The 22,597-nt window shown below is 39.5% G+C and overlaps 1 protein-coding gene across 1 annotated transcript; it reads left to right on the forward strand.

Moving 5' to 3' along the window:
- The first annotated feature begins 240 nt into the window (after positions 1-240).
- Positions 241-4,590, forward strand: LOC122888302 (cornifelin homolog B-like). The gene is made up of 4 exons (XM_044222600.1): positions 241-338; positions 1,664-1,774; positions 2,273-2,427; positions 3,759-4,590. The coding sequence occupies exons 2-4, from the start codon at positions 1,672-1,674 to the stop codon at positions 3,879-3,881; spliced, it is 381 nt and encodes a 126-aa protein (XP_044078535.1). The 5' UTR covers positions 241-338; positions 1,664-1,671; the 3' UTR covers positions 3,882-4,590.
- The last annotated feature ends 18,007 nt before the right edge of the window (positions 4,591-22,597 follow it).

Consider the following 22,597-nt stretch of genomic DNA (forward strand, 5'->3'; position numbering starts at 1 on the left):
AGATGCACGTTGACTGACATTCATTTAAATAAAGCAACAGAGTTCACATCCAGAACTTTTCGTGAAAACAATGTCATGTAATCTTTGCTCGTTAGGCCATGACGTGGGTTTGTCGGTGATCAAATCATGGCCCCACCCTTTTTTGTCTGCTGTTCACTATAAATAATAAGAGTGATTTAAAGAAGCACAGGACCGACTGGTTTGTTCGGTTTGCTCTCTCAGGTGTTCTCTTGTCTGCAGGTATTTCTGAGCTGACTGAGAAATGGCAGCTTCTCAGTGCAGATATCAGCTGTAACAGGACGTACGACTCAGAGATTTCTCATCACACAGACACACAGGTAAGACATTAAATGTGCTCTTTAGGATCAGACCGCAATTGTAATACATAAATAGTGGTCTATACAAATATTTGCTTTTATTATTCTTAATGTGTCTATATTTAGTGTTTGTCATCTAATTTTTCTCTCATGTAATGATTTTATGCTTTTTTTGTAAAGAACTTTTCTTTAAAACGAAGTGCCATCACATATTATTTGAATTGTATTTATTATTTGTATTTCCATAGGTCAGTCTAATGTGTCCTGTTTTAGTATCTATGACTTTTCTCAACTTTATGTCAAAGGGGACTTTTCTAAGATAGATATTTTGCCATTTATACGTTCATAAGTTCTTCATTGTGCATTGGCTGAAAATATATAATTTTCATTTTGAAAGTATAAAATTATGTATATACCATTATACATAATGGCTGATTTAGATGACTGAGGATTTTAGAGCCTAAAATTGGAGTTGCATTTTATAAATGTTGCGAAGTGAATTGAGGGAATGTGTGCAGAAAGGGTTTAAAAAATAAATTAAAAAAAAGTCAATGAGAGAGCCCTCAAGCACATCATGCTGATTTCAGTCAGACCGCCCTCGCAGACTCACCTGTAATGCACGCCAAAAGCTGTGACTCATTAAGGGCGGATGTTCGCACTGGACTATCATTTTCGTTGCGTCTTCAGCTTCTGATTTTCTGTACAAATCAGGCTTAACGTTTGATTCCACTGTCAGGTTAGCCTTTTCAAAGGGCCACCACAAATCAAGGAAATTCTCTGAAACCAGGGAAAGGGGTTGGCTTGCCATACACACTTGTTTAGACAACTTGCGTTACTTAAACACAAAAGTCTTACAGTTTTAAAATATGTTGTTTGTAATTCCCCTCCATATGTAAGCGTTTTCTGATCTGATGCCCCTATCGACAGGACGTTTGTCCTGTTTTCTGAGCTGACAACGCTGTGGTTAAGGTTTGGTTAGGGGTAATCACAAAAATGGCATGGTTAGGGTTAGAGAACGATCATGGTCTGGGGTAAAATTACTACTTCATCATGGTTAGAGGACCACTTGGTTAAAGTTAGGGAAACATCGTGGTCATGGTTCAAAGAAACCAACGCTGACTGTTGTTAGGAAACGAGAAGGGAACAGCAGTCTCTTGTGTTAAAGTCCCATGAAGACCATCCAAGTATAGCAAATATTTTGTAATTTGTTTGTTTCAATGTCGTAGCAGGGGTATCGCCAACTCCCAGGAATTCGTTGTTTGCACTTTGTGTATGCTTGTATCTTACGCATGTGACATTATTAAACATGTGTAACGTGAACTCTGCGTCCTGGTTTCTCCTTTTAGAAGCCATCATGTCCACACTGGTCATCAGGCAGCCTCAGCCTGTGATGGAGGCCCGAGACTCTGATGAGTGGGGATCTGGGATATGTGACTGCTGTGACAATGTGCCCGAGTGTAAGTGTCTGTGCTTCAGTGACTGATTAATATCCACACCAGTGCAAGTGCTGGATGATAAACTGATAAATATGTTCATGAAGTCAAGCGTTTTTTTAATCTGATACATATTTATCTAGTAACTTTTTAAGAGCAAATATTAAAGTTAAACTCTTCTTTGATCAACTCAGTGTTGATTTTTATTTTTGCCCAGAGTCGTGGTAAGCCTCTGTGACAAAAGGGCCTTGTTTGTTCACTGTCAGGGCAAGTCGTCATTCTTGTTTTTCTTATCCAAACAAACAACACATCTGATGTGAGAGAGTTTTACCCAAACCTGAAATCTAAAATATTTCTTGAATGATGTTAAGGAAAGACATAAGACTGAGAAAGAACTTCCCCATATCTTAATTTCTGTCTTACAACACTGTTTCTTTGTCTCTGAGTGTTTGTAGGTGTGTCTTTTATCTGTATCTGTGTTGTTTATCTGTTGCTTTTCTGTGTATTTGTTTCCTGGTTAAGGTTGTTTTGCTTTCTGGTGCTGTCCCTGCTTTGCCTGTAAAACTACCAGGGACTATGGCCAGTGTCTCTGTCTCCCCCTGCTGGACATCTTCGGCTGCATCCCGCCCATCACCATGTCCATGAGGGTCTCCATGCGGCAGCGCTACGGCATCAAAGTAAGGCCACAATTCTTTGCTGTTATTGTCATTAGTTGGCAGAAATGTTTGAGCCCTGGCTGCTTTAAAGTCCCAATCTGTAATCTTTTGACCTGTATTTCTGATTCTGATATTTACTATAAGTGTAATTTTATGGAGAGCAAAGGGAGACAATTCACCCACCAAACATTTTAAATAAATCATTTGTAGTCCTCTATAACTTATTTACAGCAAAGTCATTTGTTATTGGCACAATTAATGGTCAAAAAGATTTTGAGCTGGTGATATTATGTTCAGCAATATTATAAATTATTATAAATTATAAAAGTCTTCATAAGAAATTCAAGCCTGTGGGTGTGTAGAAATGATTTTGTAGCTGTTGTTTTATTTGCAGAAGAGAACAGTAAGGCGCTCAGCAGGATGTTGTCAGTTGTCAGCGCCTTCCCAAACTGCTACAAATAACTATTTCAATAATGATTCATATTAACGTTTTTGTGACACAATTCAGCCTGCGTTTTACAGTGTAATTTCATATTATCAATCAGATACCAACAAACTACTTACCGATTCCTCCTGGTTCTTAAATGTAGGTACAACAAGGGAGTAACAACTGGGCATTTTAGAGGAAAGGGGAAATGAATTATACTCTTAAGTATTTTGTAAATAATGTGTACAGTAGCAGGAAACAAAACTAAAGTTGGGAAGAATGGTGTTAACACAACTGATATTGAGTGGAACCTATAAAGTAATTATGGTTTAACATATTTCACAGTTACAATATGATACCAAAACTGAAGGGGGACAGTAAAGTAAAGAAAGGGGCTTTGGGAAAATCTCTCAGATGGAGGAGAGAACATATCATTTTGGGAACGTAACCCATAGATTTTATGATTATTATTATTATTATTATTATTATTATTACATTATGTATTCACTAATGCTGAGGTACAGCAATGTCATTTGGGGGTATTAAAAAGTTGTGTTTTCTTATCTGCCACCACTACAATCAAGGTTTGGTTATGTCGAGACACAGAAAGTACTTAGTTAGACTTTGGGAAAGATCATAGCTTGAATTTAAAAAGCTACTTCGTGAAGAAACCTTTTGTTATCAAGGTTAAAAGAACAACTTAGTCATGGTCAGACTGAGGACAGTCTCAGTATTTCAGGGCTACAAATTAAATTTGAGGTAAGAATTACTAAATGGAGGGAGGAAATATGTATACCAAGTGTTTTTAATTAATAATTAAAGGCAGTGGTTCATCACAGATTTCCCCCCTGACACCCGTGTAAGATCCAGCCTGTAGATCAGATTGTTCACCTGTTGACCTGACGTCACTGTATTTTGTCTGCAGGACACCATGTGTAACGACTGCTTGTATGCGACCTGCTGTACACCCTGCACCTGGTGTCAGATGTCCAGAGAGATGAGGAGAAGAAACATCCAAATCGTCCTAGTCAGCGCCAAGAACACATGACCTCCTCGCTCATCATCACCACCAGGGTTGTCACGTATAACATGTTAGTAACAGCCGAAGCAGGTTGTGTTTTATTGAAATATCTACACTGTAGACTGAAGCCCTTTGAGAAAGACTAGTGATTTAAAAAAAACCCTAAAGAGCTCATGTTACTGACTGAAAGTGTCTCTAGCTACAAATGTGTACTACTTTAAATATGTTAACTAAGACGGTTAACTTAATAACCCTCCGGCATCATAAAAGGTTTTACAAAATGAACGAAATCAGGTTTATTTATTTATTTTTTTATTATGACCCGAGTCTTTCCCTTTTTATTTTTAATACTCTTACTTTAACAAAAAAATAATATCTGATCCTGGTTACACGTAGAAGTAACTGTCCAATGACTTATAGGCAACTGTTCTTGATTTATTAACTAATGAATTCAGTTTAAGATGTAATTTTGTTTGTTTTAATTTTTGGTTATTCTTAATTCTTTCTTTTTTTATTGGGATCCCCATTAGCACCAGCATAAGCCGAATGCAAACAAAATTCAACTTTAAATAATCGTTACATAGAAATATAGAGTGCAGCAATTTACAGTTTTATTTTCGCTTTATGTACAGTATATATGCACATTCACTTTTGAAAAATCTGCTTTTAGTTCATGTCTGCTTAACAATTTGGTTTTCATTAATTATTGATTTGTCAATAAAACTAATTAAATGAATATAGTATGCGGTTATTTCTTTGTAGCCTATATTCAGACAGCATGTTGTCAGGAGAAGGTTAAAAATACATAAATATATAAACCCATTGTCAAATGTATAATACGAAAGGGGCATACTGCACAGAAAACGTAAGGAAAGCCACTTTTAACTTTAACTTTAGTTCACTTTAAATACTAATGTAAAACCTAATACATCGGCTAGAGGGAGCCACACACTTCACAATGTGCCGATAACACTGAGGTTCATGTGAGGTCACAGTGGATCAGACCAATGATGTGCAGTATCCCACGTCATCTCTCACCACCTACATGGGAGGAGGACAAAATAACAAATACACCAAGCAATATAAATCATTCCTATACAATAACTCCACATCACTGAATGTTTCAGACTGATGCTGCGCTAGCAGACAGTGAGTTTCTGCCCTCTTTCTACCTCTGTGAGTTGCTTTGAAACCTCACTTGCGAAAATGAGGACATTCAGACCTCTGCTGAAGCTGACGCACACTGTACTCACTGTAGTTGTTGTATTCAACAACTGCTTTTGTATTGTGATTTAGTGGTAACAGTTTCCTGGAAAAAAAACTATGCAATTTTGTACTAATTATAGGGAAAATAGAGACTTTCAATCAATTAATTGTTAGTGTAGAGTCGTTTAGTCAGTGCAGATTTGTCTACAGGCAAGCATACAATGAAACATATGTAGAGAATACAATTCCCAAGAATAACTAAAGAAAATTTAAATAAAAAAATACAGAGCTTTTCTTTCTGAGGAATTCCTGTTTCCTCTAGACTTGGTACCAAATTACAGAGTTCATAGTTATTACTTAATTACTTACTTAGTAGGAAATTATTTGGAACTCGTGGACACGTCAAATAAAGTGCCGTTTTTAGTCACTTTAACATTTGTATCCTTTTGGTGCCATGTTTCTGATATTTTGTCCGCCCCCTGTAAAACACAAGAATCGTTGAGGAACAATCAAGGCTCAGCCGAAAATAACAGGATATGACTTTAACTTCATAGAGATAAATTAACTGTTGCATGGCTGTTAAATTGCACTGACAATATTATAAGGTGTTTCTGTTATTTTGTCCACCCTCTGTATCACGGCCATTATAGGATCTCCCAGACTCAGCTCATTTCCTCAATGAAAGGGGGCGGGAGTTGTTGAAATATTATGCATGATGGAAATAAAGATATGCCAACGTTATGAGCTAGTCATAATTTTGACTTAAGTGAATACTATGATATTAAGTCAAAACATTTCACTTACTAAGTCAAAATTATGCAGCTCAGTCAAAGTTTTTGCTTAATAAGTTAAAAGTTTGACTTAGTATCTCACAATTTTGACTTACTAAATCAATAATTTTAATTATTATCATAATTTTGACCTACATAAGAGTAGTTGTATTTTTTATCATGCCTAACTTTTTATGTTTCTTTTTTTTTTTTTTTCCTGGGCCTCCTTACTACACTGTCAGAGTTGGCCTAACTTTGTATTTTGTCTGTCTCAGGTGTAGCCTACTTGGACTCCTCAACTGTGCTTTGAGCTGAATGCTAATGTTAGGAGTTTCTTACGTTATTTTACTCTGACGCCCCACTGAACAGTTTAGCCACTTTTTGCACATTGTTTTGGTCATAAAATCAGCCACCTACCTCCATAGGCATCCGCTTCCAGGAAAACAAAATGTCTGAAAACCTATTGTACACTACCTGCTCAGCACCAAACAGCAGACAGACAAAGTTAGCGACTAGCTGGTGGAAAAAAATTGCATTGGACTTGCATTCATCAGGTTTAACAACTTTGTAAGTGGTGGCTATTTATTGGTCAGCTTGTTTTGGTGTTCTGCCCTCTAGTGGCCAAAAATGTCTTAATGCAGCTTTAAATGACCACATCTGTACTGTGTGGTCAGCTAGACGTTTGCCAAAACCCTTTAAATTTAAAAGGGGGTGGAGGAGAAGAGATTTAACCTCATTTTCTGTTGTTCAGTTTGCACGGTAAACTTATCATGTCATATTTTGTCACATTACTCCCAATAAACTTTTCCATTAGTTTAGTCCGGTTTGCTTTCCAGCAGAGGCGATCTCTCCTCTCTGCTGGCACACTTGGCCCTGGTGTTCACTGTAAATTGCTCAGTGGGTTGTTTTTAATGGGATTATAACGACAGTTATGGTTTGCAAGAATTGATGTTTGTGACTTTTATGAGGTGTGAGTGAAGGGGCGGGTCCAGGCGGCTCATAAAGGCTGCAGGAATTTTAATTGGTCGAGGCCACTGCTGCCCTCTTTGTTCTGCTCTCTCATACTGGGCTTCTGTTGCGCCCGTTAAAGGCCAAAGAACTGATTTAAAATCTGTGACTTTAACCCCACACACCCTCCAACATCCCCCCACACACACACGTACACAGCTTATCCCACCTACAAACCCCCCCCCATTCTTTCTTCTGGTTTTTTCCTTCCCACTCCTGAAGAAAATGGACCCCTTTGCTTCTCTCATTTCCTCCATGTTGCTTAATCAGGTGGTTGGCACTCCCCGCTCCGCTGGGTTTGATCCAGTGCTGGGGGAGTAATTTTATCACAAGTTTTTTTTTTTCCTTTCTTTACTTTCTGCTGTGGTCACATGGACGGCTGCACTTCCAGATGACTCCGTGCTGAGGTGAGGGAGGTCTCTGAAAGCCGAAAAGGGATTTGTGTCGTTTTTTTTTTTTATTGTCTTGAATAATAAAATAAATGGCCACAATTCCAACACAACTGAAGAAAGTTTTTTTTTTTTATTGTTTTGATATTCTCTGTCAAACTTGACAACATTTGTGTTCGTGATTATCATTTATTCTTATTTTGTTTTTCATTCACCGTCATTTCTGGTTTTATTCTTACATCTTAATGCTTTGTGTAGCCTTGTCTTTAATATTTTATTGTATTCTCTTACTTGAATCCCTTTAGCTTTCTTGTTTCATGATGTAGACAGCAATTTCTAGAAAATTCTTGGAACAAGTTGATTTCTGCAACAGGTTGTTAATAATCTTACTGCACTGGCAAAATTTGTCCCCTGAAAATAAGGTTTTTATGACTCACTCATACTCGGAAAGAACGGTTTTGCAGTTTGTACCTTAACCTATTGTTTTTAGCCCTGCTAGCAGCGTGGGTGTATGGATGAATATGTCGGTCTGTCGGTCGGTCTTTGGTACTGACTGAAATATCTCAACTACTATTGGATGGATTGTCATGAAATTTAGGACAGACATTGATAGTTCCCAGAAGATGAATCCTAATGACTCTGGTGATCCCCTGACTTATCCTCTAGTGCCACCATGACGTTGACATTTGTGGTTTTGAGTAAAATGTGTCAACTACTGGATGGATTGCCATGGAATTTGGTACAGATATTAATGTTCATCTGGATGAATTGTAATAACTTTGGTGATCCTCTGACTTTTCATCTAGCGCCACCATCAGGTAAACATTTTAATGTGTCCAATACTTTGGTTTATGACCAAATACCTGCAAAACTAAGGACATTCCCATCATCCTCAGCTGTACTTTTTGTTTAGTGCAAATTAGAAAATGTTAGCATGCTAACATGGTAAACATTATACTTAACATCAGTTATGTTAACATCAACATCAGCATGCCTTAATCTTGTTTACTTACAGTAGAGGGATTGAGGTGCATAGTCAGCAGCTCATTTGTGCTTTCTCTTGGCTTTCTTTTAAGGAAAGACTTTCAGATCTGTTCTCACCACAAGAGGACCTTGTTTCCTATAAACTACACTGTGTCATCTTGCAGCACGAAACACAACAACTTTTGGATGTGTGGGGACATAAAATCTTTGTGAAAATCAGCTTAAATTGATCTGCTCCTTTAAAAAGAAATCTATGTATTTTGCAGTGAAAATCTGTAAAAACTGAAAAGGATGAGCTTTAATTATATTTACTGAGGGAATCCTGTGAGAACAGGGCTGAGATGGATTTGAACCTGGAGCACGTGGAATCTGCCTGAGGCCTCTGAGTGTCATCCTGTCTGTCCTGAGGTTTCCACCATGACAGATAGAGACACCGTCTATCTGCCCGAGACTCTCCATAATTTCCAGGGGAAGTGTTCCTTTTAAAAGACAAGGTTGGAGTTGCCGGGGAGTCGGCTGATAACGGCTCAGGTTAAGATGAGACGGGAGGGGCAGGCGTAGTCCGACACACGCTATCAGACCCTCAGAGCAAACAAACAGCTATGACCTCTCAAAACAACGGCAGCAGGGAGCAGCTGATAGTGAGAGACGGATAGGTAGAGGTTGATGATGGTGCAATGAGTGTGTGTGTGTGCGTTGGGGAGGTAGAGAGCAGGGGCAAAGGGGCAAAAATTATCTGATCCCTGCGTGATCTTAGTGTCTCAGTGTCTATTAAAATCAGATGGTTTGTGTGTGTATGTGTGAGTGGTGGTGTTCTTTACATTGAGTGAGTCGCTGTGTTAACCCAAAAATAATTTGAACTCTGGTTTCGGTGGAGAGATTTTGTCCCAGAATGCTATAAAAATCCAGCGGGGTGGGGAGCTGACATCTACATAAGCAGCCACATCTTTTACATCTTCATAATTAATTTCACATCCAAACTAGCATTGTCACACCTTGTTCTAAAAGTTTGTCATTGGCATTGAAATGTTGAAATAGGAAAGAAGCGCCTAAAGGGTCAGTTTACTCAAATTACAAAAAAAACAAAACAAACTATCTCTGGAATTAAAAGTATTGGAAAATGAGATTTGAAAAACTGCAAACGGCAACAGAAAGAATTTCCTGATTACTCTGGATTTAGGCCATTTTCAAATCTTTTTTTATTTACATAACAAGAATGGAGAGCGCCAGTACAATCCATGCTCATCAGTCATTTAGCAACATTCAGTGCTAATGCAGGAACTGCTGTAATGATTATATAGTGCAGTGAAAAGTTTGTCCTACTATTCCTATGATCCTCTCGCATACCATAGTAACTATTGGCATTTTTATCATTTAACCATGACCCACCATCTTTCCCTGATCTTATCCTTGTTTTACACATCCACTGTACCTGTACATTTCTCATTGTTTTATGTAAATATTATCACTTTTTAAATCTACACATGCTGTACATACTGTATATACTGTCATATCCACCACCTCATGTATATAAAGCAACCTGTTGCATTAATTATATTTATTTCAGCACCATTTGCACACTGCACCATTGCACGTAATTGTCTTACTGTGTACAAATGGTACTGTTGTTGTTTTTTGTACTTTGTACTACAGTAGCTTAATTAAGTAGGTTAATGTTTGTTTACCTTGTTAAGCTTGTTCTCCTTGTTTTTAGCCATATTTTAGCCAGAAAACCCTGAGTCAAATTCTTTGTATGTGTACACATACTTGGCCAATAAGGCGGATTCTGATTTTAGTTGCCTAATCTTAACCATAGATTAGTTGCCAGGCACAGGTATTGATACAGTATTCAGATGCATCAGAGTTTTGCAGATCAACTGAAAAAAGGATTTGTTGCAATCGTAAAACACGATGCAACTTAGTTCAAAATCATTCACAATTAATGATGAACATGATACATGATGTTGGAGTGTGTTTTGATGTGCAAAGAAAATACTGGAACCAACCTACAACAACAAAATAGGTTGGCAATGCCTTCCCAAACGACTCCTATAACCAGACTGTCCTCACCAAAAAAAAAAAAGTCCATATAGGTTGTCTGTGCAAGCAGCTTATTACAACCCATGTTTCCATTTATTGCTGGATGTGACCTCTAGTGGCTGTAGTAATTATGACAGGAGCAAAGGAGGAAGTCAGGTGACGCAGGATAAAGAGCAAGAAAGTCTGCTTCTGGAGGAGGTGAGGTGAGGTGAGGTGAGGTGAGGTGAGGTGGGGATGGGTGGCACAAACAAACAAAGGACGTTCACCCAGGAGACCGGGGTTCGTGTCCCATGTGAAACCAAAAGTCAACACTGACTTATTTAAAGTTTTAAGTTGCACAATGTTACGTACGTGACTTACGTAACTTAACTTATGTTAGTTACGTGACTTACTTATTTTAACCCAAACCACGATCTTTTCCAACCTAACCAAGCTGCGACCGTTTCATGTTAACGTACGCTTGCAGCCTGCCCTCAGCTGCCACCGGTAAGGTCGCTAATTTAGGAAACGCTCCTGTGGATCGTATTAGAGGGTAAGTACAAACGACCTATGTGGTCGTATGGGTTGGAGGACTTGTTGCCTATGACCATTACAAAAACAGCAGTCTCACTTTGTACACCCAACAATTCACCCTGACCACCTAACCAGGCGTACAAAAACAGCACTGTGTTAAAACAACGCTGGGGGGGTGTTGTTTCAGGTACTGTTGAGAAGATGAAACATGGAAGGACGGTTGAGTAACAGATCCATGAGTCAGAGGGTGTATCGGATACCAAATCACTGCACAGGTGATATTAATATTAGAGACATTTTAGGAATAACCAGTTAAAAACACTGGCACTGAACATTTTGGAGACACCTTTAACACGTGCCTTCTGTCTGATACACTGCAGAAAACATGATGTAGGCTATTTTAATTTTCACGGTATTACTTAATGTAAATACTTGCAAATGAATGTAATTTGTAAGTGATACTGTAAGACAAGATTGTCAAAAAATGGTTTGCAAATGAGAGGCATGGGAGGTGTAGCAGCAGAAGAGAGTTGCGGGAAGGGGAGGGAGGGTCAACAAATTCTTTGATTGCTGAACCTTGTCATTCAGATAGCAGAGGACTTGAACACTTGGCGAACACACTGAACAACAGCAGCACAGCCTAACAAGACTGAGGACTCTCTCATCCAGAAACTAGATGCATTTCTTCTGGGCAGTTGAATCCAATCCCAACTTTAAATCACTTTGTTGTCGTCACAAAATATGAACTCGGTTTTTTTCATTTTCTGGCATTTTATAGACTAAACAATTAATTAATTAATTAAAAAAACAGTCAAATGAAGCGTCAATAAAAAAATATTAGTTGCAGCCCTAAATGTCACTGTGTAAGAATTATGAGGTGTAGTAGTTGTAATAGTAGTATTAACAGAATCAGTGATTAGAGATTTACAAATCTCTCATCAAATACAGCATTTAGGTGGAATTATATTTCATGCATTTATACCAAACCCCTCTTCCACTAGGGGGCAGTACCGGGAGTTAAACTCATGCCAGGCTCCTCTGAAGAGGATCTGCACTGTTGTTAGCTTTGATATACGGCTGCTGGAAACAACCCCTAAGTGCATCTCAAGGTTCATTGAAAGGGTGAATAAGATCTATAACTCTTCAGTGGATGTAGTTTTCCCTCTGTTGTGTCGGACAGCGACGGACTTACAGACTTTCGGAGGGAAAAAAGTGAGTTATTTTATTTGGCCGAAAAAAGGCTATAAACACAAATTTAATCGAATTAGCCGTGCTGCACATGATACTGTCAACACTAACAGCAGTAGTTCCTTCCTCAGTGAGATTCATATCTGTATTTTGTATGTCTTTGATGTTCTAGGACCTATATGTTTCAATTAATGAACAAGCAATTTTATTTTTGTCTAAAAAGCTGAAATCTCCTCATCTGATTTTTTGGGAAGAGTTATCAAACAGCACATTTCTGGGATTGTAGTGTGTAATATTTAAATTGTATTCTTCCTATACATCTTTTTACCCCTGACAATTTAAAAGCTTATATTCTGACACTGTCAGTGAGTATAATACTAAGTGATTGTAAGTATATTTTGTGTTAAGATGATGATGAGATGAGTTTAACACTTGCATTGTCAGAGGATTGACCTGAAAATGTTGTAAAGGGAAAAAATATGAAACATGCACAGAAATTAATAGTGCAGTGATTGATTATTTGTGTGCAGATTATTTAAGATAACTTTAGAAGAGCTTGATCTTAGCATATAGTAATTTTGACATTTCAACTGTCCTCCTCAGCTTGTCAGAAGCCATCTTTGTCCTTGCTCTGTGTGTGTGACATAAATATTTTTATGCAAATGAACATAATGCAAATCAAAAGTAGCCGGTCAAACTAAATCCAAGCTTTTAAATATCCCAAGAGATTACCTAAATATCTTACATCTCACAGTGACTCCAACGTTTGCAGACAGCTGATAATTAATGTGTGTTACGGTAAGAGTGCAGGCTCACTGGAATTACCTTTCACAGTCAGCAGCAGTTTAAACTGTCCAGAGCAGTTGTGTGTGTGTGTGTGTGTGTGTGTGTGTGTGTGTGTGTGTGCGTGTTTCATGTTCTTATATCCCGGTGGGGACTTTAACCTGAATGCACACTAACAAAAATTGAGGTTTAGCCTTAAAAAAATTGGCAAAACCTCGTTTGACAACAGCGTATGACAACATTTGTACAGTGCATTTGCTAGTTACAACACTTGTAGCCAGAGGTAGAACAAAGTCATTGGCCATGACGTCCTGAGTCGATTCCCAAGTCAAGACCACCACTAGCATTAGGAAAAGATCATGGTTTGGGTTAAAATAAGTACGTTACGTAAGTTACACAACTAACGTAAGTTAAGTACATTACGTAAGTCATGTATGTTACGTAACTAACGTAAGTCACATAACTAATGTAAGTCAAGTTACTTAAGTCACGTATGTAATGTTATGCAACTTAAAACAAGTCACCGTTGACTTTTGGCTTCACATGGGACACGAACCCTGGTCTCCTGGGTGAAAGTCCTTTGTTTGTTTGAGCCGTCCGTCCATCCATGCATCCATCCACCCCACCACCTCCAGAAGCAGACTTTCTCCCAGCCAGTCTGTGACACTCTCTCTGCATGCAGCGCTCTGTCATTGCAGTTTAAGAAAGCGGTTTGTTGTTGTCTCCTTCTTAACTTGAAATTTGTCCCTTCCTGTGGACGTATAATTCATAAGAAATAAGGCAAAACCTACAATGTTAAAATTACAGGAGAACTTGTCTGTGTTGCAGCTTGTTGGGTGTATTTTTATATATGTGGATTTATTTTTATTTTTTGCAGTGCAGTCGTCCCTGACCCACAACACCACTAACTACTCTGACCCCCACCCTCTGCCTCCACCTCCACCCCCCCAAACCTAGACTCTTTGTCACCGTGATGATTGGTAGACTAAACACCGTGCAATATTCACCAGATCCACATCCCATTGGATCATTACAAACATTAAGACGATTCAAAAGGAAACAAAACTTGTGACCCCGCCCCACCCATGTGTCCCCCTGGCCTCCTCACACTCTCTTTTTTAAGTGCATGGTCACATGGACATGAAATTACAAACACACACACAGAGACTGAAGCCTATATTCTTAACATTCTTCTGCCAGTAAACAAACGGGCCGGACAGATGCATCACCCCTGGCAGACAGACAGATTCTGAGGGCTGGGAATGTTTACACGGTCCTGTCGCCCTCTGAGGCCTCATCCAGAGCCGGCAAGGACTCAGACAGAGAGGAGAGAAACACTAAGAGACAATGGTCATCAAGTCATGAACTGGAACTGATACAGCTTCTGATAAGACCATGGGGAAGTGCTCGTAATTGTCTTTATGGCAGATTATGGACATTTGCAGTCACAAATGAATAAGAGATAGTCAAAGATGTAGTTAACATGAAGATTTTATTTATAACCAAAGTGAAGATCACAGACCAAACCGCAGTTTTGGCTCACTGTGTGGGAAAAAACAAAAACAAATGCACTTGTTTCCAGTTTCCATTTCGATTGATTTTCATCCAGACTTTAACCACTACTGTATGTCCTCTTGTGACAAGGACAGCTCAGAAAATGCTTCATGTACTAGTGGGTAGAACTGGGTAGAAATGCAAATGTGGTTGATTATCCATAGAAGTAATTACAACAATGAATGCAGGGTGTTGGGCTGCAATGGATATTTTGGGTATTTATGCAATACATAATCGACAGCTCTCCCCTTCATCCAGACATCAACTTGAAGTGGATAAAAGCCCCACTCACCTGGTCATTGGTTTTTGCTACTTGAACTGAACATGGCGACTGTCTCGAAATGGTTTTCAGATTTATCCTAAAAATCTACCAAATCAGTTTTTGAATCAGTTTGAAGTGAGGATGACGGCGAGTGTTTGGGTTGCTTGTGTGTAACTTTTATGGCGTTCGGGTGCCATACGATTCCCATGCAGCAGGACTAAAGCTGGCTCTGCGTGGGAAGTTGGTGGACAGAGCTGTGCTGTCTTTATTAACTTTGGCCACTGTTGATGCTGCAAAGGTGGCAGAGGTTTTCTGACGTGCTCACTCGTGGTGTGGAATCCTGAACTGGTCTCTTATCCTCACCCAGGTATGTCCACAGAGGATCTCTGCTTAGCGGTACAGGAGGAGTTGCAATGCACTAATAGCCCAGGAACTATTTCAGGAACTCAGGAATCTTACTTGTATTTAGTCCCTGGAATGGAGGAACAGGGTCTACATTTTGTTCATCAGCCGTAGTTCTGGGGGTAGTACTTTCCAACGAACCAGGAACTACAGGGCGGAGTTTTTGTGCTAAACATCTAACAAGTAACTTGTGGTTACTAACCTGTGTACAGCTTCATTTATGACCAGTGCTGACTCAAGTGATGTCATCAGTTATTAGATTTTGCAACCCCTCTGGAGTCACAAAAGGCTTTATACAACTCTTTTCACATATGCAGTAGTACTCCCTAAAACCTGCAAACAGACTTTGATGTATCAAGTCAGTGAAGTTCCCCTTTAAGTAAGTAGCTTTAGTTGCATTAACCTTACCAAATCTTCCCCATAGTGGTGGCAGATAAAAAAACATTTTGTAATGGAAGGCACTGAGAAATTACCTATTTTGAAGTAGGACTTGTTGTTTGGGCCGCTCGTTTTAGAATGGATGGCTTTACTGCCCTCCTATGGATGAGATAAGATAAAATAACACTTAATTGATCCCCAAGGGGGAATTCAATAAGTGAGCTCCTGTACCCTGAAAGTAGAAAGTTTGTGCCCGCTCTTTCTTTTCTATGTCTGACCCACGTGTTAAGTCAAATCAAATTTTACACATTTGTTTTTCTGTGTTTAAAAAGATTTGGGGGTCGGATTGACCCTGAGCAAAGAACGGGTTTGTGTGCAACACTTAAACGAGTCATGTGACTGAATGAGAACCAGCCAGCAGACTTGTTGGAGTCCCCGCGGCCCCGGATACGAATGAACTGACCGCATTCTACGGTGACTCCACATCAGTCAAAAAGATATACGCCACTTCCTCCACACACACACACACACACACACACGCTCAGAAAAACCCTCCATCCCCGTCTCCATCAGTCAAGTCCTGTGGCCGATGAACTTCCATCGTCTCCAAGGTTGATAACAAGCCTCTTAAGCTTGGCGGCTAATCAAGCTCAAAGGAGGGAGAGAAAGAGAGATAGTGGAGGAGAACAAGAGGTCTGCCTGTGGATGCAGTGATGCCTCTCTCTCCTTTTCTTTCCTCTTCATTTTCAATTTTCCCTTATCTCCCTTTCTCCACAGGGGAAGGCGGAGGGAGGCCTAATAGCCCGCGAGGGGGGCTGTGGACTCTCCAGAGTCTCTCTACATACCAGTCATTTACTTTAACTGGAGACGAAAAAAAACTGAGAAATGTCTTGATGAATCATCCAGGGTCACACAGCTTCCATGTTCCCCTGAGTTAGGGAGATAGAGAGGCAAGAAAAAAAAGAAGAAAAAAAAAGATGAAAAATGAAAGAAAAACCAAAAACAATCTCTCTTAGATGTCCGTCTTCTCTTTGATGTCCGTCCCATCAGACAAACAGCATGAAGCTGAAATAAACAGAAACAAGTGGCTGCTGCTGGTCTCTGCAGTTTGCACTCTGGCTCAACTTGTTCTATTAACAGATTTCCTTTACATGCTTTAATGAGCTCTGCTTGGTATGAAAATATAAGCTCGGATTAATTTAGCTACGGTGTTTCATGCACAAGATCTAATTTGGAGTTTATTTCACATTATACAGTTTTGATGTGTTTGTAGTCTAGTTTTCAGGCCACTCTCCTCTATGATTACCCATTTCACATGTCTGCATCCCAAGAAGATTAATACAACCATTGGTGGAGATGTTTGGTCTTTTTTTTCTCCATTTGACCAATGACTTTGTTGGAAAATGGCTTGGAGCCACGCTAGCAGTGTTGTTTTGCTGCTGACTTATCTCTCTCAAAGCTTTTCTTGACTTGCTGTTTTTCTTATTCTTTCACAACTCTATTTTCTGACATCTCACTCCCTTATTTCTAATCATTTCCTCTAAACAAGTACACGGTATCATTATGGATCCAATCCATGACAATGATATAATGTGGGGAAACTGGGAGCAGCAAGCAGCTCAGTAATGGTACAAAATGAATAGAACATCAATGAACAAGACTTAGAGTCTACAGTCATACTAGCAGTTGTGTGAACTGCTCACAGTGACAATGCTAACATGCTTATGTTTTGCAGGTATAATGTTTACCATGTTCACCAGCATGCTAACATCTAATTATCACTAAACACAAAGTACAGCTGAGGCTGACGGGAATGTCATTAGTTTTGCAGTCATTTGATCATTTATCAGAGTATTGGACAGATGAAAATTTTGACCTGATGATGACACTTAAAGAAACATGATTACATCCATATTAGACGATTTATGTCCAATGTCCCTACTCAGTGCCAATGCAGGAAGTAGTATAGCAAGGCGGAAAGCAAGGGTTGTGGAGGTAGGGGTGGTGGACGGGCGTGTAGCATGCCTAACTTTCATGCAAGAGTTTGCATCCCATCACAGACCTGCAATTAACATTCCTTTTTGTATTAACTGTTACCTTTATCTTTCCCCGAGTGTTTTAATTGCCTTACCCTACCCATACTTTAACCATAACTTATTTGCCACTACCGCAATATTTCCCTAACCTTAACCACACCATAGATGCCATGTGCAGATATTGTAGGAAGTGTGAATTGTAAAATGTCATTGAACGTAATCTGGGGCTTTGCTGAATCATCCAATAACGACACTCTTGTCTGGCGAGAGGGTTGAGTTTTTCCAAAGACATTCCTGTGTCTTTAACACCTCTGAGAACACAACGAGTATTGAGCATCAAGTTTGAATGGGCAAATTATTGAATGCTTTTCTTGTTTCATAGTGCCATGGTAGCTGGAGGGGATGCAGAAGGGAAGAGGGTGAGACATTGTTATCCCACCTGGTCACCTGTAGAGGCTCACAGAGGTCACAGATGTGCAGATTCATATAGTTTCTCTTCCTCTCTCATCACTCTTCCTCTTCTTCTGTCACTCTCATCTCTTTCCCACAACTCTCTTACCTCATCTTCTCTCCTCACTGTGCCCCCTCCTCCTCTCCCCAGCTCTTGTCATCTCTCCGTCTCAAATCACCTCCTCTAACCCTCGTCCCTTTCAGCCTCTCCACCATCTCTGCTCTCTCCTTGTCTTCCCTTTAACTATTTTTCCCATAACCAGGGGGACATTGTTTTTTAGTTTTTTTTTTTTATTTTTTATTTGTGATATTGTTGCCTGATCTCACTGGAAAAAATATATAATAAATACATTTCATGTTCTCTGTCTCAATCAGGGCAGTTGCCACAGTAAAAAAAAAAACAAACAAAAAAAAACACAAGCCTAATCTTAACCAAAACTATTTAACCTCACCCTACCTCCACACACGACACACACAACATTTTACATAAGTATGTACAACTGAGAACAAACGGTGTGGCCGCGCTTTTATATAGTCATATAGCCCAGTATACATTCAATTACAATTTAAATACATATTTACATGCATATACGATTTAGGTCCAGTACCAATGTTCAGTGTCAATGGAGGATGCAGTGTGGAGACAGAAAGTAACGGTGTGGAGGTCAGGTTAGTGGATGGGCATGTAGTGAGTCAGACTTTCATGCAGGATAGCAGAGTTTGCGTCCCATCACAGACCTGCTATTAACACTTGCCTTTTCATTAAAGGGACAGTTCACCTCAAAATCAAAAATACATATCCATACCTGCCAACACTCCCGTTTTTCCTGGGTTTCTCCCATATTTCAAGGGCATCTCCCGGCATCCTCCCATTTTGTTGTTTCTCCCGGGAAACTCCCGTAATTTGCATGGTCCTCAAAATTTATTATGAAAACACGGATTGTAGTTTTGAAGTTGTACGTGCACAAACAAACAAAACAGGACCCACTCATAAAAACATTGCTCCATAGCGCTACTAGTGGTCAAAAACTCTCCATGGTACCTTTAATCCAGGGAATCGTTCTTGTCTGGCAATAGGGCAGAGGTTGTTTGTCCTGTTTGTCCTCTTTCTGATGCTGTACAGATTGTAAAATGCAGGCACATTTGTGATTTTGGGCCATATACATAAAATTGACTTGATTTGGTTGTTACATTTAAAAATGTGTCTGATAAGAAAATTTGCGGTTCTCAAAAAAATCTAAAATTTCTATGCGTGATGGTCGATGAGTGTTCAGGGCCACTGTTGTCTCAGTTTTCTATAAATGAAAACAAATGCAATTTTTTTAAATAATTTGAAAGATGCTACAATCAACCTTTAGGCACGAGCAGAATCAACCTGCTTCTCTAAAGGTCAGAGAAGCAGGTTTGTGACCGCAAGGTCGCCAGTTTGATCCCCGGACCGGCAGGATATATCTGTGGAAAGTGAAAAAGCAGTGCTTGCCCCTCCCTCATTACCACCATCATTGAGGTGCCCTTGAGCACCTGCTCAATGGTCCGCAGATAGGACTGTGGTTGCTGTGTGATCAGCTTCCTTACCACGATGAACGATATCTGCAAGGGAATGACACAGATATTAACAAATATCTGTCTTTTTTTTTCTTTTCCATCTCCATTTTAGGCTTCAAGTTGGCATTGTTTTCTAAGGTGACTGACATTAAGTGGGCAACAGCATGAGATCACCAGCGTCCCATTCAACCAACGGTAAAGAGTTGTGTCAGCAGTCACAGTGTCAGAAAGTGGCCGAGAAATAAAAGTGAGGAAACTGTGACAAGTGTTTGTTGAAAAGAGAAACACACGCACTCACACACTCCTCTACCTCTCTATCTGTCCCTCCCTCCTCTCTCCTCCCCCATCCCCCCTCCTGGTCCTCTAACGTCACTCCTGCAGTGCAGATAAGACCGAGCCGGGCTGTCAGCGGACGCCATGTCTGTCACTGTTCTCACACACACACACACACACAGACACACAAACAAAGCCTGGCACTGACAGTTGAGGAGGAAGGGTTGGAGTAATATATCAGTTCATCAATTATGGGCCCAACATTGTCCTTTAAATTGCGGCGTAATCAGATGTATTTTACCGATATGGCTGAATATGCCCTCAAGATGCACTTAGAAAGGACTGTAGTCTGATTGTCCAAACCAGTCTTAACCATATTAGCTGCAAGCTGTAAATGTAATGTGTCTCCAGTTGATCCAACTGGGAAGCAAACAAGATGCCATGTTTTTTATAACATATTTTACATGAAAGTAAATAAATAAGCAGCCTTGTCTGCTAGAAATCTTGATTATATACTACTTCTATACTGCTTTGCCAAATACGCTTTGAGGGAAACGTAACGTCACCTGGATTATGTTCAGCGTCAACGTCTTTTCCAGTGAAGGTAGTGCAACGTTTTGTAGGGACGAGGTTGAGGTGGATATCGGGCATACAAAAGGCAACACATTGACACAGCGTTCACATCCTGAGTCCCACAGGTGGCTAGGTTAAGGCAACAGGATCACTTTGGTTAAGGTTAGGGAGAGATCGTGGTTTCAGTTAAACGTTTAGAGTGAAGACGCCCATTCTCATGCTTCACATTACTTTTGACATTGATTTCAGTGAACATTTTGCAGATAGGTTCACTATGAATATTTTGCTACATACACATTTATTGAAAATGTTTCGTAATACGGGTGACATTACATTTCTTCGAAAACACATTTGCTGTTGCAAATTTGTAATATATAAATGTAATTTCTAGAAAAGAGATGAGATGATTTTTGAGAGTATCTGACATGGTGACAGACTGATGAAGCCTGATCTCATAGAATGTTCTTGTTTATTTGTATTCATGTGAACATCCCAACATACAAAATGTTAGAATGGTAACAAGCTAACTGTGAACATGTTAAAATCTTGCATGGTATCATCCTCGGGCCAGGCTTTACATTTGTTGCCCTACTAGTGATAAATATATATAAATAGGGATGGCAGTGCCACCTGGTCCACCGCTTTGGATGGATTGCTGTGTAATAACATTCTTGTTCCCCTCTGGATGAATTATAATAACTTCATATTATAATTAATTATTATAATAATAATTGTAATGGTGGTCCCCTGACTTTGCCTCTAAAGCCATCATCAGGTCAAAATTTAAATTAGTAAGTAAGATCTGCAAGAATGACATTTATATTAGCCTCAGATGTATTTTGTATATAGTGCTGATTAGAAACTTATGCTAACATGTTGTTAACCAAATATGGTAAACATGGTAAACTTTACCTGCTAAACCTCAGCATGTTAACATTGTCACTGTGAGCATGTTAGCATTACAACCACTGCCATTTTTGCATCTACTTCTACAAAAACTAACTTTTGACTTCAGCTTTTATCCATCTTAACTTTCTTTTTTCTTCACAAAGAGCGCAACAGCTTCACAGAGCTGTTAGCATGGATATAGAATTGCAGTCTTATTTTTTACTGGCTTCTTTTCATAAAACATAAACAAACATAAATAACCATAATCCTTAAAACAAAAAAGTCTTTCAAAAAAGAGCCCTTCATTTTCATAGATGATACAAAACTTTATGAGATAGGCTATGTACGAATTAGAGTTAGCAGTTGATACATTGCACACACACACTTTCCTGTCCATGTATGCATTCCCCCAGGACACACACATACATACACACACCCTCTCTTTGTCTTGAGGAACACTGAAATAGAGGCAACATTATACCATTAAGAAGGTCACTAATCATGCTCGACCTTTTTCCTCCACATGTCTTAATGTGTCTCAGCTAAACCCCCATTAGTAGTCCCCCTGCACCCATAACAAGAATTAAAACCGTAAAGTTATTTTGGGTTTCTGTGGCTGAAAATGTATCTAACTTTACTTTTTACTCCATTAAACCAAAACATCTGATACTCCAAGTGCTTTAAAACAATCACTGAGACTTAATTACAGTTTTGACCCTGATCTGGCCCTACTTAAGACCCCATCCCCTCCAGCGACCCCCATGTCCTAAAAGGAGTCGAAGAAAGCCGGGTGTCCCTTCACCCAGAAACGCACCTCTGCAGTTAACATCCAGCAGCGTCTCCGGAGTAATTTCTCTGAAACTGCAGCCTCTTAAAAAGTTCAAGGTGTTGGAGTGGAGCAAAAAGAAAGGGGGGAAGAGACATATGACAGGGAGCGAAGCAAGAAAATTTAAATAGAGACGAAAAAAAGAAGCAATAAAGCAGCCAAGAAGGAGTAAAGAATCTCAGAAGAAGAACATAAAAAGGTGAAGGTTCAGGGCACACAGAGAAATGTTCATTTATTTTACTCTACATGCTAAAGCATAAACTGATAATAAGTCACTCAGCAGGGGTCTTTGGATCTCCTTCCAGCCGTTTTACAGTAAAGGATTATGGGTCATTAAAAAGAGGAACTGGATCAAAACAATGTGTTGGGATGAAAAATGGAGACTCCTCCCAGACACATTATAGAAATCAAACCAAAACGAGATGTACTTCCGTGAGTGACCTTACAAAATATACACGCTCGCCCTTGGATGCTCCACCAGCCCTAATATGTATCCCATGATTCCTTGGGTGCCATCACAAGTTGCTTGTCTTGTAAACGTCAGTGGTGTGGATGGGGAAGAGATGGTGTTAAATCCTCCAGAGGTTGAATCCTGCAGAGAGACATTTTTCTTCTCTGCTTCACCTTGTGCTGAAAAGTAAATGTTTAAGCGAGCGGAGATAAACACCCCTAAAT

Source organism: Siniperca chuatsi, linkage group LG14 (genome assembly GCF_020085105.1).
Source record: "Siniperca chuatsi isolate FFG_IHB_CAS linkage group LG14, ASM2008510v1, whole genome shotgun sequence".
Lineage (NCBI taxonomy): Eukaryota > Metazoa > Chordata > Actinopteri > Centrarchiformes > Sinipercidae > Siniperca > Siniperca chuatsi.

Coding starts and splice junctions, on each gene's coding strand:
- LOC122888302 (XM_044222600.1), top strand. CDS start 1,672: ATGTCCACACTGGTCATCAGGCAGCCTCAGCCTGTGATGGAGGCCCGA. Junction 1,775..2,272: donor CTGTGACAATGTGCCCGAGT/GTAAGTGTCTGT, acceptor TTCCTGGTTAAG/GTTGTTTTGCTTTCTGGTGC. Junction 2,428..3,758: donor GGCAGCGCTACGGCATCAAA/GTAAGGCCACAA, acceptor TTTTGTCTGCAG/GACACCATGTGTAACGACTG.